Source organism: Brienomyrus brachyistius, chromosome 8 (genome assembly GCF_023856365.1).
Source record: "Brienomyrus brachyistius isolate T26 chromosome 8, BBRACH_0.4, whole genome shotgun sequence".
Lineage (NCBI taxonomy): Eukaryota > Metazoa > Chordata > Actinopteri > Osteoglossiformes > Mormyridae > Brienomyrus > Brienomyrus brachyistius.
The window spans coordinates 13408077-13422894 of NC_064540.1; the positions used below are offsets into that span (position 1 = coordinate 13408077).

Below are 14818 nucleotides of genomic sequence, written 5' to 3' on the forward strand. Positions count from 1 at the left end.
ACAGTGACATCGACTATATTCCAAGGGTTGTTTTAAGACTGAAACATTTTTGTACACACACCTTGTAAAAGATACATACAGGAGCAGCTTCCTTTGTTTTGGAAATTATCAATTACAAGCATAGATATAGGCTAATTAGCATCTTGCATCTTCTTAAAGGCCATATCAAACTGACTAATAGTATACATCATTGCGGGGTGTACCCTTATCCAAGCAAAGTTTCTTATGGTTATGTGCTATAGGTAATGATCCAAAGGTCACGAATGGGCTGCTGCTAATATGATTTAGCGTGGGGGGATTCATTTTGCCAAGTTCCCCACAATTAATTTTGGCAATATGCTAATGCACAGGTACTGATAAAGATTTTACATTTATATTGGTGAGGAAAGTGTCCAAGGTTACCCATCAATTTGTTAACACTATATGGTGCTGCTTCAATTTTAATGCAAGGCATCTAAAAATTTGATCAGTTAATGATCCATCAAATATTTTTTGAGTTACTGTGTTCACAAGATCAAGTGTCTCCAGCTACCACTTTGCTGCTACCTAGCCCTTCTTCTTCAGTTTTGGGTCATTTTGTCTTACAATGAATTCAGATATATATAGCTTCATCCAAATAAAGTTTTTGTGAAGTAGTAGTAAAATCCATCAAATACCTTTTGACTTACCACATTCACTAAGTAAATGTAGCAGCACTGCTTCAGCTTTAGGGTAACCCATCTAATGCATCCAATGTGTCTAGATGTTTCAAAAAGATCCTTCAAATATTTTTCAGTTATTGTGCTAATGAGATCAAATGTCAAAACTGCCCTTTTCTTTGTTATCATTATGTAGTGCTCAGGGACAATTTCATCAGTTCCAGATCTCGTGTGTTTGCAGAGTTCATCCAGGAAATACAAAAAAGCACATTAGGTGCTTAATAATAAAACTGTGAATAAAACGGATTATTTAAATTAACTACTACAATTCCCATATGTTTATTTCCCAGTTCCATACCTGCTTGTTCAGGAGAGCTTGATGCTGGTAAATGGAGAACTTGGCCTGAGCAGGATCTTCTGATGTAGGGCTGATGGGTTTAGGATCTGACAAAGAACGCTGCATGCTCTTTATAGGATGGGGCAGAGTCTGGTGGTGTTCTGGGGAATCGACTGAAAAGTGCTTCTGTGGAGGAACGTGAGCTTTGTTGAGACGCTCACTGGAGGAGAAGGAATTCTCTAGCAGTCGATGTGGGGACAGAGGAGAAACAGGGGAGTATAAGACCTGGGGTGACTTAGGAGGCTGTCGAACCAGGCTGGAGACAGGTTCGTTTTGGAAACCTATTTCTAGGGGATCTGGCTTTCTGCGTTCAAATTTACTTGCTCCTGTTATTCGTAAGGAGAGGGCGTCCGCAGTGGAGGACACATTTACCTGGGGTACAACCACCCCTTGTGACTGGGACTCAGGCTCTGTCTGACAAGCAAGGCTTTCTCCCCGTCGATTCCTCTCTGGGGCAGAAATGTAGTGCAAAAATTCAACTTTAGGCTCTGATGTTATATGAATTGAAGGAGAGATTCCTCTCAAAAGCTCTAGTTCAGTTTGACATGAAGAGTCATTTATAGTCTGAATGGCAACATTCAGGGAAGACACTTTAGATGTGTCAACTTTGTTCTCTAAGCTTGACTCTAAGCTTGAGTGCTTGGAAAAGCGTGATCTTCTGCGCCGCACTGGTTGCTCCCACTCATCTTGGTCCTCCTCATCTGTCTGGACACAACTATCAACAATATGTCTAGTTCTCCTCCGTCGAGATATGATTGATCTCTCTTCCCCTTCCTCATCATCAGTTTGCACACAGCTGTCAGTAATCCTCTTCCCAAGGAGCTGATTGTCTTCCCCTTCTGCGCTATCCCTCAAACGAGGCATTGAGTTTAGTTTCTTTATAGCCTGTGATTCCAAAAGCTCCTCATTGTTCTTTAGAGACATTTCAGAGGTGGAACTAGGCAATGGTCTGGAATCAATCAGTCCTTGTCCATCTGCATAAAGTTGCGTGAGATCTTTCTGAATTACCCTGCCAGTTATGGGACAGATAACAGAGAATCCTTGAGCACTTGTAGCTGCAGCTGGAGTAATTGTCTCAGCTGTCTTCTGTCTCTTCTGCTCCTCAAGATGTTGTTGGAGCTGTTGCTGCAGTGATTGGATCTGGTCCAGTTGCACTTTCTGTTGAGCTAACTGTTCCCTTTGCAAGACCAACTGAGTTTCCCTTTCAGCATGTTGTTGCTGTAGGACCTGTTGCTTGATACTCTGCAGCTCTTGAATCTCACGCTGAACCAACAATTGTTCTTTTTCTCTGTGTCGCTGTAACTCCATGCGATCTCTTTCAAGTTCTTCTTGTAATCGCAAGTGACGTAATTTCTCCAGCTCCACACGTTCTCGCTCTAACTGCAACAGCTGTTCCTGCTTTTGACGCAACTTCTCTTCCTCTTTCTCTTTTTCTGGGTTGCTAGTTTTGATTGTTGTAGCTTGTGCAGCCCGGGGGATATTCTGGTGTGTTTGAGGTTGCATTTGAATTTGTGATTGTGTTTGAGTTTGGGGTTGCACTAGAATTTTTGGTGCAATTTGCATCGTAAAGTGAGATTGGGATTGTTGTTGTGTGGACACCATGAGAGATGCGGGATGTGTGACTTGTTGGCTAGACTGAGCTGGTGGTAAAGATTCAGCTGTCTGCATAGTACTGGGCACTGTAGGTTTTATAGAAGGCTTTCCAAGATAGATTGGAATCTGGGGTGTTGCATTGGCAGCTGCACAGGGGCCTGAAGGGAAACGGCTGGGTGGAGGATAACGATAAGGTCCCTGTGCAGAAAGAGGCATTCTTGGAGTTACTTGAGGTAACCTGGTGAGGCTAGCTAAAGGTACTGAAGTCAGATTGCCAGGTGGGTAGGGTCTGTAAATTCCCTGTAGCGTGGGACATAGAACTGAGGCAGGTTGGGTTGTGATTGGCAATGTGGAAGCTATTGGGGTGTTTATAGTAGAATAAATCATGCCATCTGCAGATCTAACAGTTGAGGGATATCGTAGACTAGCTTGATTTGAATTGATTAAATTCGCATATACTTGACCTTGTGCCGGGTGTCCCCCATTATGACCATAAATGAGGCTAGCTCTCACTGATGTTAAACCTTGTTGTAAGCTGGATCTGCCTAGAGGATTGCCTCCTGCTACAGAACCATACTGGAAAACTTCAGGATTATTTCCATATCTTCCCCCAACCTGGTCCATTGAGTTCAAAGCAGCACACATTCGACTGATTTCCCGGGCAGTGGTCGCACTATACTGAGCTAAACTGGATTCTGGGATAGGGGAATAACCATAGTCTGTGTTAATGCTGGACATGGATCCATACCTTCGCATAGGGAATGACTGACCTATGTTATTTTGTTGCCGTAGATCTGTGTAGGATCCATACTGCGCACCTACTCCAAGGTAACCTCCTACGTAACCTTTCTGTATGGTATTCAAATCTGTTCCAGGGTTAGCTTTAGACTGATCACCTTGGAGTCCAGCATCAACAAAATCAATATTTGATAAAGATGGTTGTGGGCATACAGATCCAGGTTGTGCAGATACAGATACAGGTAGTTCAGAACCAGGTTGTCCAGATAGAGATACTTGTGGTCCAGATACCAGTTCAGGTTGCTTGCATACAGATACAGGTGGTCCAGATACAGGTTGTCCAGATATAGATGCAGGTTGTCCAGATATAGATGCAGGTTGTCCAGATATAGATGCAGGTTGGGATTTGTTGTCTTCATTTACATTTTGGTTGACTGAAGCATGTTCTTGATACTGGTGACTTTCTTGACGAGGCTCTGCCTGGAGTTTCCCACTGACCTCAGGACCAGGGGCTGAATAACTGGTTTTTGAGGCATCTGTAGCAGACATCTTCTCTTCTAGCATTACTTTCTGACTGAAGGGTCCCTTGCAACTTCCTCCAAAAGGCAAGTTGTAGACTACATCACAACATGCCAACTGGGTCTCTGCCTTTATCTGCCCAGTCAAGTCCAGAACCTCCTGGTTAGGCAGTTCTGATTTTTTAACCAACTGTGTAACTGTTTTCCCTTGAGAAGTGCTGTCCACCAGCTGCACCATCATAGTATGAGATTTGCCCATAGTCAGATTCACAGCAGTGGGTTTAGACTTCAGCTCCAGAGGGATGCCACAATAGATGTCATGTGATGCTGAAGAAACAGTTTGTGATGGAAGAGAAGATGTCCTGGATATTGTACACCTGCTAACAGGTGCCTGGGGATTGCTAGTCTGGCACACCAGAAGGTCTTTTTTCAAGAGCATAGGCTGGGCTTGATTAGCCAAGTTATATCTAGCAAATGAAGCTGCCTGGAGTTGTTGTTCAAGCTTCTCCTTCTGTTTTTGTAATTTCTCTTGCTGCAACTGCAGATGTTGTTGTTGAATACCTAAGTCTTCCAGACATGCATCTATCTTTGGAATGGAAGCGTAGTTTGGTGACGTTTTGCTTTGAGTCAGACACACTGCGGATCCCAACCCTTGACCAAGGTCCACTTTGTTCTGCAGAGGGTCACCATAAATCACAGGTTTCTTTGGCTGGGATATAAACTTAGAGGCTGCTACAGTGACATTCACTGTTGTTGGTGTTGAGGCAGCCACACGTGGATGTTCATGAGTGTTCAGATTCATGATAAGAGGCTGAACAGCTGTAGAATGTCGACTATAATTCACCTCACTGCCAATGGAGTATCTACGTATTTCTGTAGCTACAGACGTTAAATCCATGCCCTGCTCTGTCATAATGAGTGGGGCTGGCTTTATTGGTGCCCTGAGATCAACAATACTACTGCTTTGTTGAATCTTGCCTTGCTCAACAACCCTGGATGTTCCAGGAACAGTAGAAAGTCTGCAGAGGGATATATTTTCCATTTCTTCCATTCTTCCTGTGCTGTTAGGAAGCATGTCTTTAGAAAAGCTGTGTTGAGGAGATTGATATAGAGATCGGCGCTGTGTGGAGGTTGGAGAACTAGATTCAGGTGTATAACTATGAATTGTTGACTGACGACTTAGTCTTGTTGGTGAGGAAAGTGGAGATGTGGAGGAGTTGATGGTCATCAGCTTACTAGGGCTGCAGGATTCTTGCAAGGACTGTTGTCTGGAAATGCTTCTGTTTGCTATTTGGGAAGGAGCATGAACATCAGGAAGAGAGATTGGGGCTGAAATTTGCGTAGGACTAGTCCCAGGAGTCAGAGGAGCTCTATTTTGCTCCAGTAATTTAGCAGCTGTTAACCTAGCATCTAATAAATGTTTTTCAATTTCCTTAGAATTACTTAGCAGTTGCTCTCCTTGACTCTTCTGCAACATATCAGCCTTCCTTATCATTTCCTCATAGGCCACTTCTGTACTTTTTAGTGTTTTATCAGCAGAACAAGGTGATGTGGTAGTTAGTTTTTCAGTAGGGGAATAGAGTGACATAAAAGTTGGAAGATTATGTTCGTTTGCAGTCTTGCGTGACTTTGACGTCATCATTTCAAATCCCTCAGCCTCTGAGTCAATAGATGGAGAATATTCTGAGCAAGATGACCGGTGAAGTTCCTCCATTTCCGCTGCCTGTCGGAGCTCCTCCGTAGGAGATGCATCCTCAATTGGGGACAGGTTACTGGGAGGTGTTTTTGACCTTTCCCTGCGTCTCTGAGCTCTCAATTCCTCTTTGTCCCTTTTTGTTTTTCTGGCAGTGCTTCGAATACCTTGCTGTTCCACTTCTCTCATCATTTCCTGCTCTCTGAGAAGTTCCTCCTCTTCTCTCAACTCATCTTCTTCAGAAGAGTCCTCAATAGTGGGCAAGAGCGGTCCGTGGGAGCGATGCCGAGCTTTACGCTGCTGTTTGGCATCCTCAAGCCTCTGTTTGCGACTGGGACTGCTGTCACTGTCTTCCTCCATAGATGAGACAGAAGTTGGAGAAATTGCAGAAGTGTAGCTGGATGTGGTTGCAGAGAGGGTTGATGAATATTCTCCCCTTGAACGCTCATCAGGTGAACCAGTCAGACTTTCCATTTCAAGCTCTGGTTCCCTGTTGTTCCTGAGCTCTGTATCACGATTGTAGCTATTTGTATTGTTCAGTTCAATAGTCTTGAATCGGCGCAGGCCTCCTTGTGAAGTCGTCTGGTTGTCTTCCCTGTCCATACTCATTTCTGCAGTCTTGCTTCTCATAAACTCTTCATCTGTTGTGTCTTTCTGTGGTTTCTTATAATCCTCCTCCCTGATTCCATCTAGTTGCTCTTCATGTCCCTCATTTGTGATAGATAAGGAACATGGGCGTTGCTTCTTATCATCACCTTCTTTAGTTTCACAATGGTGCGCGCTGCTCTCTGGCTTAGTGATCTCAGAAGCATTGGGGGGTTTATTCGCATCTTCTTGTATTATCCCTGTGATCTCACTCTGTGAGCTGGACACACCATCAGAGGAATATCCCGTATCACTTAGGCTCTGAGTGCTGGATTTCGTCTCCTAGATAAAAGAGAAAAAACATTTTATTCCGTATGTCCCTGACATACGACCTATGCAACTTTGAACCACTTGCGTACACAATCATAATTTAATAAAATAAAGTAAATGTATGTAAAAAAAAAACAGCTCGACAGGGTTTAAATCCAGTCATTTTTATCTTTTTAAAGCTTTTTCTTTGAAACTCTGCCTAATAGTTCACCATTCCGGAATCGTCAATTCACTGTTAAAGATGACTGGTGTTATATAATAGATATAATATAATAAAATTGCCAGCTTAGGACCTGCAAGGTGTCTGCTTCTCAAACTAGAGTTTTTAAGCTTCCACACAGTAGTGCACCAGGGCGTCCCACTTTTATTTCTGTCCCCCTCAGAGCCAGTTTGCACTGCTCTGTGAAGGAAGTAGTGCACACTTTTGCAAGACATCTTACATTCCTTAGCAATATCTCACACGGAATAGCCTTAATTTCTCAAAACAACAATAGACTAATGAAGTTTTGAAGAAAGTTTTGTTTTGAGACCATAATCAAGCCTAGAAATGTTGATGCTCCAGACACCAGAGAAGGTGAGTTCTGTTGCTTCCTTAAACAGCACAGTGATTCATAGGTGTGCTAACAAAATTGCACAAGGATTTTTCAATGATGAATTAACCTTTAAACATTATGTACGTAAACAACTTAAGAACAGCTAACACAATGTGTCATTGGAACACAGGAGGGATGGATACCTAAAATTGGTCTTTGTACACCAATGTAGAAAATGCAATACAAAATTAGCCATTTCTATCTATAATAGTCATTTACAAAATTAACAATATGTATACTATATTTATGACCAATTGAATCTTATTTTATTGAAAGAAACAGTGGATTTTGTTCACAAACTAGGAAAATTTTCAGTGATTCCAAACTAATCGGTTGTATTTGTTACAAATCCATCCATCCATTTTCCAACCCGCTTATCCTACTGGGTCGCGGGGGGTCCGGAGTCTATCGCGGAAGCAATGGGCAGGATGTAGGGAACAACCCAGGATGGGGGGCCAGCCCATCGCAGGGCACACTCACACACCATTCACTCACACATGCACACCTACGGGCAATTTAGCAACCCCAATTAGCCTCAGCATGATTTTGGACTGTGGGGGGAAAACCGGAGTACCTGGAGGAAACCCCACGACGACATGGGGAGAACATGCAAACTCTACACATGTGTGACCCAGGCGGACACTCGAACCCGGGTCCCAGAGGTGTAAGGCAACAGTCCTAACCACTGCACCACCATGCCGCCCCTATTCGTTACATATAAATAACAATAACTTTTTTGAACCCTGAGAACTTATTTTTTCATGTCAGAAGGTGGTACACTATACTGTATATGCCAGTTCCAACGTACATCCATTTCTGGATACGACTTGACTGTTGGAATGGAGCCCAGTTGTACGTCAGGGATAATCTGTAATGGTGTCTTCTGCATGCATGCATGCAGGTCAAGCTATTCATGTCTTTGATATATTTTGAATTTTTGCACTTTACTAACAGGAGTTCACAGGCATACTATGGAATATCAGCCTTTGACAGGAGGACTAATGAGATCTATTAACCAAAGTAAGACATTGTATAACGATAAAATTGGGGATGAAGGACAGAAAGAGAAAAGCAGCGAGTGTAAAGGTGATAGCAAAAATATATCCCAATAAAGGTAACAAAATTTGATAAACTAAATATAAAAGCAGTTGAAAGACAACAATGAAATATGCGATACAAAATATTAAGAAATATAATCGGGAATTTGGTGTGGATAATAAATTAAGAAAGAAAATTTAAAAATATGCAAAATGGAACATGATAACAAGGACAAAAGTAAGCATTAATTTAACTGTGTTATAGAAATAATAATCAGTCACATAATACGAACAGGACTGTGCTGATCATGAAGACAACTGGCGCTTTTCCACTGGCATAAAGGAACTAAGCTGGACCCGAGTCATACCATGAAATTAGTTACAGCACAGTTCCAGCTCACTTCGGTTTTCCACTACATACATGTAAAGGTTGGCTTGCTAAGGGCATTGAGTTTGGTGAGTGACAGTGATGTACAACCGAAGAGATGCTTATTCACTGTTCACACGATGTACATCATGATTTACTGTGTGTAATTAGTATGATTATTATTTTACAGTTTGCAAATCTACTCAAGGGTGTCTGTGAGAATTGCTGTGCTATGCAAGAATCAAATGGTGGACTTAGCAGTCGCTTGTGTACAGTACATTTGTATTAGAAGTCCATTTCATTCAGCTGTTCTATAGTACTTTTTGAAGTAGGAGGTTGGAAATTTTCAAGTTCAGAGTTATTGGGAATGCATTAATACATGTGCAATACTGCTAATAATACTGTTAATAATGAAAAATATACAGAATATGGCGTCTTTTCCTTCATGTAATCCAGATCACTGCATGGTATCTCTGTGCATTTCGACTGTTTGGATGGTGAAGCAACCAGCTCGCTTTATGCACACTTTCGACCCTGCTAGTAAGCAAAGCCATTTCAGCATGGGTGCGGACTGGGTAAGGTTCACGTACTTTGCAATGGCTAACTGTCAGTTCGCAGTACAGCTCGGGTATGGCTCGGTTACTGGTGGCAGTGGAAAACCGCAAAACAATGAAAAGGATAATGAGGTGGATTAAGACTAACCACTCACATTATCATTTTTCAGACTTTGAGCTTCTTCCTCTTTCTTGCCATCTGTTTTTCCGGTGGAGGTATCAGGCTTGGCTGGAGATGGTTGGATTTCAGGTTCCGTCTTAAGTTTGTCTGGCTGTCCGCTTGTTTCAGTCCCAGAAGGTTTCTGTTCTGACTCCAGGCTTGCAGGCTTTGGTTCAGACTGTTGACATGTTTCCTTCTGCTGCGGTGCTTGCTGCTGATTGGCTGGTGGCTGGGGTTGCTGTGGAGACGGTTGAGGGACGGGAAGTGCAGCATCTCCCAAGCCTCCAGACATCACCCTCTGAGTCTGACAATTTAAGCAGAGCCATTCTTTTTTCTGTGAAACAAAAGCAAAAAAATCAATTATCAAACAAGATTCGTCAAGAATTCAGTCTAGTATCACAGAAATGAAAAACAGTGTATAAATACCTTGTCAGTCTCAATACCAACACCTGTGTTCTGTTAATATATTACATTTCTTAAGCTACGATTTAACTTTAATTGTGATAAAACCTAAACTTCATTTTTTCCCCAAACCATTGAAAAACATCAAATATACTGTATGCAGACGCTCCTTTACTTACAAATGTTCAACTTACGAACTTTCAGACATACAAACGAAGAGGACTGTAAGTCCAAATTGTGTTCATTGGGCTCCCATTTCCTGTACGCAACATTAAATCTATTTTCTGTGCACCAATTCCGTCTAGTATGACTTCTGGATGCTACTCCCGCCGCGCAGCAGCGTAGCGTGCGTACTCCCAGCATCCTAGTTCTTTGTACTTGCGTATACCGTTAAAATGGCGTTGAATAATGACTTACAAACATTTCAAGTTACGAACAGCCATTCAGAACGTATCTCTTTCGCAAGTAGAGCAGCGTCTGTACTTCCATAGGGGTTATAAAAAAAAACCATGCATCTTCCAACAATTCCTCAAGCAGAGGCTCACAGAGACTGGACCCTGTCCCAGACAGAAAAGAGCACAAAGCAGTAGAACACCTTTGACGGAATGTAAGCGTACTGCGACAAACACTAGTCAAACAGTAGCGATGGCCAAAATGACACTTCCGGAACTATTTTCTGACTTCAATAGATGGAGTTCTCTGTTCAAAAATGGGCTCAAAACATGCCCAAAAGGAAACTGAAAGCGCCATGTGGGCTCGAAAAATATTGTAAATGGTTCATGAAGCGTTGTTTTGGCCATCTCTACCAAATAGCATTTCACAAGCCTGAGACAGTCTGAGATCATTTTGTGATGCAAAGCATGTTGCTGCCAACATGTTTTATTGTAACTCATATTCAGCATTCATTGTTTCACTTTCATTCATTTGGCATTTAGATATTGAAGCAGATACATGGTGATAATTAGTTATCCTTTGTCACCCAGCCCTAGCATATGCATAATTTTGATTTAAGTTAGCACAAAGGTGAGATGACAGACAAACAGACAATGAGAGCATAGGTTTGTCTGCCTTTGTTTCAGCCCATCAGAGACACGTATCAATCCATACAAGTTGTAGCAGGTCTGTTTTGTTTGGTTCCGAGTATTCCACTGAGTTGCGGTTAGATTTTTTTTAGAAAAAAAATTCAACAGACCCATTTGATGGACAAGGTGGTCGAGTTGAGAGGCGTTCGAATTCCAAGGTTCTACTGTGTGTGTGTGTGTTTCTGTATATATGATACGTCTTTCCAAAAAACTGATACATAATAACACCCTAATTTGTAATTCCAGATGTACTATGAACAAACAATGAGAACTTCAGAAGCTACAGGAACTACTGACTTCACATCAGGAACGTTATAGTATAACAAGTTGGTGAATGTGCAATATACCATAGAAGGGTGTCATTGAACTTGTGTGCGAATGGGTGCAATAAGTAAACTTTGCAATAGCCCCAGCCATAACACATTAGGAAAGCATCCCTTCTGTACATAGTAAAAATATGAAGTCCATCCATCCATCCATCCATCCATTTTCGGTAACCACTTGTCCTATTCAGGGTCACAGGGTGTCTGGAGCCTAGCCCGAAGGCCATGTGCACAAAGCAGGGAACAACCCAATGGGGCACCAACCCATAGCAGAGCACACCCGCGCATGCAGTTTGGTAACTCCAATCAGGCTCAGCATGTTTTTTGGACTGTGGGGAGAAACTGGAGTTCCTGGAGGGAACCCCACGATGATACTGGGGAACAAGTAAACACCACATACATGGAATGATAGCAGAAACTGGAACCGTGGTCCCAGAGGTGTGAGGCAATAGAACTAACCACTGCACTGCCATGCTCTCCCTTCAGTAAACCTATACAATTTGTTAATTGTAATTGTAATAATTTTAGGGGCCAAGCACAGAAGGAGCATGGAGGGTCATGAGGTCGCTGGAAAGGGGTGTGTGGCACTCCCTCTTTGCAAGAGGACGAAGGTCCAAGTATTTAAAGTGCTGTGCTCCCTGGTTTTGCTGAATGGCTGTGAGACATGGACTCTATCCAGTGAGCTGAGGAGAGTCCCGAATGAGGCACATCACCTGCATTGTGAGGGAGCATCAGTTACAGCACTACGGCCACGTTCATTCTTCCCTGAGGGTGATCCTGCTTGAAGGATCCTCATTGCTGAGGACCCAAGCTGCTGGACTAGGCCAAGGGGACTAGGCCATGTACTGTAACACCTGGCTGTGGCAGGTGGATGACCATTTCTAGAGGGTAGGACTGGACCATGTGTCTGCTTGGGGGATTATCGGACGGAATCCCGAGGAGTTCCGCCGTATGGTGGGTGCGGTGACACGCTGCAGCAGCTCATGCTCCCCAACTTGACCTGATCTGACCTTGTGATGGGAATGTTGCCAATTCAAATATCATAACTGGTATCAGCAGGATGGGGTAAGGAAAACCACCTTCCCCAAAGGGATGAATAAAATATTTGTACTTGTTGCATGAATTGCCACCTTATCATGGTGGATGGGGTTTGTGGGCCTCTGTGATCCTAGAAGCTATGTTGTTGGAGGCAATTGTCCCTGGTAGGGTCTCCCAAGGCAAATTGGTCCTAGGTGAGCAGCCAGACAAAGAATTATTGACATAAACCACTTTTAAGATCAACATAAAGGATCACGTGACCCCGCCTGGATTACTGAAACTGAGGCCCCGCCCTGGACCAGGCCTTGGGGGAAAACTTTTCATGTGAGTATTTGGTTATCAGGTCCTTACCCATGGAGCCAAACCAGGCATAGCCCTCCTGTGGGCCCACCACCTGCATGGGGGCCATGGGGTTTACTGTAGATCAGGTGGAAGCTGAAGGCAGGGGCCCAATTCTGGCTTTAGGCACACATACTGTAATGTAACTTCTCTGGTGGGAAAGCAGCCTGAACTGGTGCAGGAGGTAGAAAGATACCAACTCGATATAGTTGGGCTCTCCTCAACATGTGGCTCAGGTTTTGGAACCAAACTCCTGAACCGAGGCTAGACCGTAAGGTGGTTAGTGCCTGTAATAGTGGCAATCCCCAAACCTGGCAGTGGACACCAGCAGTACAGGGAGCTGTCAGACTGAAGAAGGAGGTCTTCTGAGCTTGGTTGTCTGGTGGGACTCCTGAAGCAGCTGACAGGTACGAGAGGCTAATCAGATTGTGGCTTTGGCAGTTGATGAAGAAAATACTGGCATATATGTAGGAGTTTATCGAGGGCATGGAAAATTACTTTTGGTTGGTCTAAAAAACCCACTACCAGTACAGTGTATCTGAAATATCAGTAAGGGGCAGATCCTCACTTATCGACCAATTCACTTAACAATCTAGTCATGGGAATGGAACTCGGTCATTAAGTGAGGAGTGTCTGTACTTGTTCACTACAGTACTCCACCCGTATCTGCAAGTGATGCCTTCCAAGACCTACCGGGGATAGCCAAAACTGCGTGTATTTGGATGAATTCGCAGACGGTTACGTCGCCCACGTGGCATGGAATTAATCCTTTTACTGTAATATTCTGGGAAGTTTTGATTGTGGATTAATGCTGATCGTGTATGGACTAATCATTCTGAAATTCAGATAAACTGTCCATGATTCACCCAGAATATTACTGAACTGCACAAACATGTTATTCTTTACCGATCACCTGTACAACATATTTCTTCACAAATACCTTGAGTCTCATAAGAAGAAGCCAGGACGCTTATCTGGTGCATTAGATCGGCATGCAGAATGCTTATCTTGGTTTCGGGACACTGGGGAAGGTCATTATCCAGCACCTTATATTGCCTTCAGGGAAGCAGGGAGGCATTGCGCAAGGACGGCTTGCGCAAGTACGCCTATTTTCTATGTTATCGCAAGCAGCATCACTAGGGCAAAATGGGGAATTGGAGAACATATTGCCTGAGGGGAAGGGGTGAGCCTGGCCAGCTCATCCCCTGCCCGCACGCAGCACTAAATGTAGTATAAAGGAAGGGGGAGATCCCAGTACTGACCAGAGCTATAACAGATAATAATTAGCATTTTCTATATTTTATTGTTTCTTTTCTATATATATTTCTTTATATGATATATACTATTCAATATCCCTTGTAGTACAAGGTGTATCTTGGTCAGGGGCGCCGCTAAGGGGGGGAAAATTGGGACAATTCTAAGGGCCCACGCCCTTTAGGGGCCCCCAGAGATCTGAATGGGTGTGGTAGGGGGGCCCAACCTCATATTTTGTCATAGGGCCCAAAATTGCTAGCGGCGCCCCTGATCTTGGTATTGATGTAAATAAGAGGTTATTTTGTATTACTTATTAAAGCATTTTTGAGTGCCTGTTTGTTCCTTCGAGAGTGCTATATCCCTCTCACATCATTTTAATACAATGAGGACCCCATATATAACGTGACTTTCGAGTACTTACATTTTGTAACTGATAAATTATGCCCAGCGACACATTCCGAATATTAAATATAGCAATTATGAAGTACATTGTACATTGATATACAGTACTGTACTATACTGTACTCTCTTGAATGAAACGGATTCTAATATTTTAACTTAATTCTGTGAAGTAAAGCCACATGTGAGTACACATGTGATCAGCTTCTCCTTTCTGAAACAGCAACAAATCCAATAATATGAAACAAGTAAGGGCATTATACCATAGAACTTACTTCCAAATCTTTTAACTGGCAACCCACATAATTTCTAACCATCTAAATATGAATGTGTGGAAGGTATCTTGAGGAAACCATCTGTGCTGCTCTTCCATAGATAAAGATAAATGAATGCGGCGTGCACTGCCTTCTGTTATTCCTTGTGATACAGGGCTGATTTAGGGGAAGATGCAATTCCCATAGTGAATGTTGGCTTCTCCTTTCTGTGAGGCTCTGATAGCCCGGCCCACGGCCCCTTCCTAAGTACAGTACTCTTGTGAGAAATAAAAGCCAGATGGACTTTTACTGGGAGCAGAAACAGGTGGTACTGGCTAGGGTTAGGGTTAGGGTAGAGGCATTACTGACACTCCAATCCTCCAGTGCAACTCATCAAGTCTTTGAAAGACTCAAGCAAATCTTGCTGCTACATTACTGCTTCAGCACAAAGATTTCGACGTACACATAGATCTTCAGATTTTGAAGATCTGCCTCATACCAATAAATCTGATTCTCCGAGTCCA

At 43.0% G+C, this 14818-nt stretch overlaps 1 protein-coding gene across 10 annotated transcripts in view; it reads right to left on the bottom strand.

Moving 5' to 3' along the window:
* LOC125746972 (protein bassoon-like) overlaps nt 1-14818 on the bottom strand; it is an 89800-nt gene that overhangs the window by 19005 nt on the left and 55977 nt on the right. For all 10 annotated transcript variants that reach the window (XR_007399118.1, XR_007399117.1, XR_007399122.1 and 7 more), the window contains exons 4-5: nt 9199-9537; nt 997-6504 (exon numbers count right to left, since the gene is read on the bottom strand). Coding sequence is in view for 1 of the 10 variants with exons in the window: in XM_049021571.1 (XP_048877528.1) it covers nt 997-6504; nt 9199-9537 (5847 nt within the window). In the remaining 9 variants the exon portion in view is untranslated. The remainder of the gene's footprint in view (nt 1-996; nt 6505-9198; nt 9538-14818) is intronic.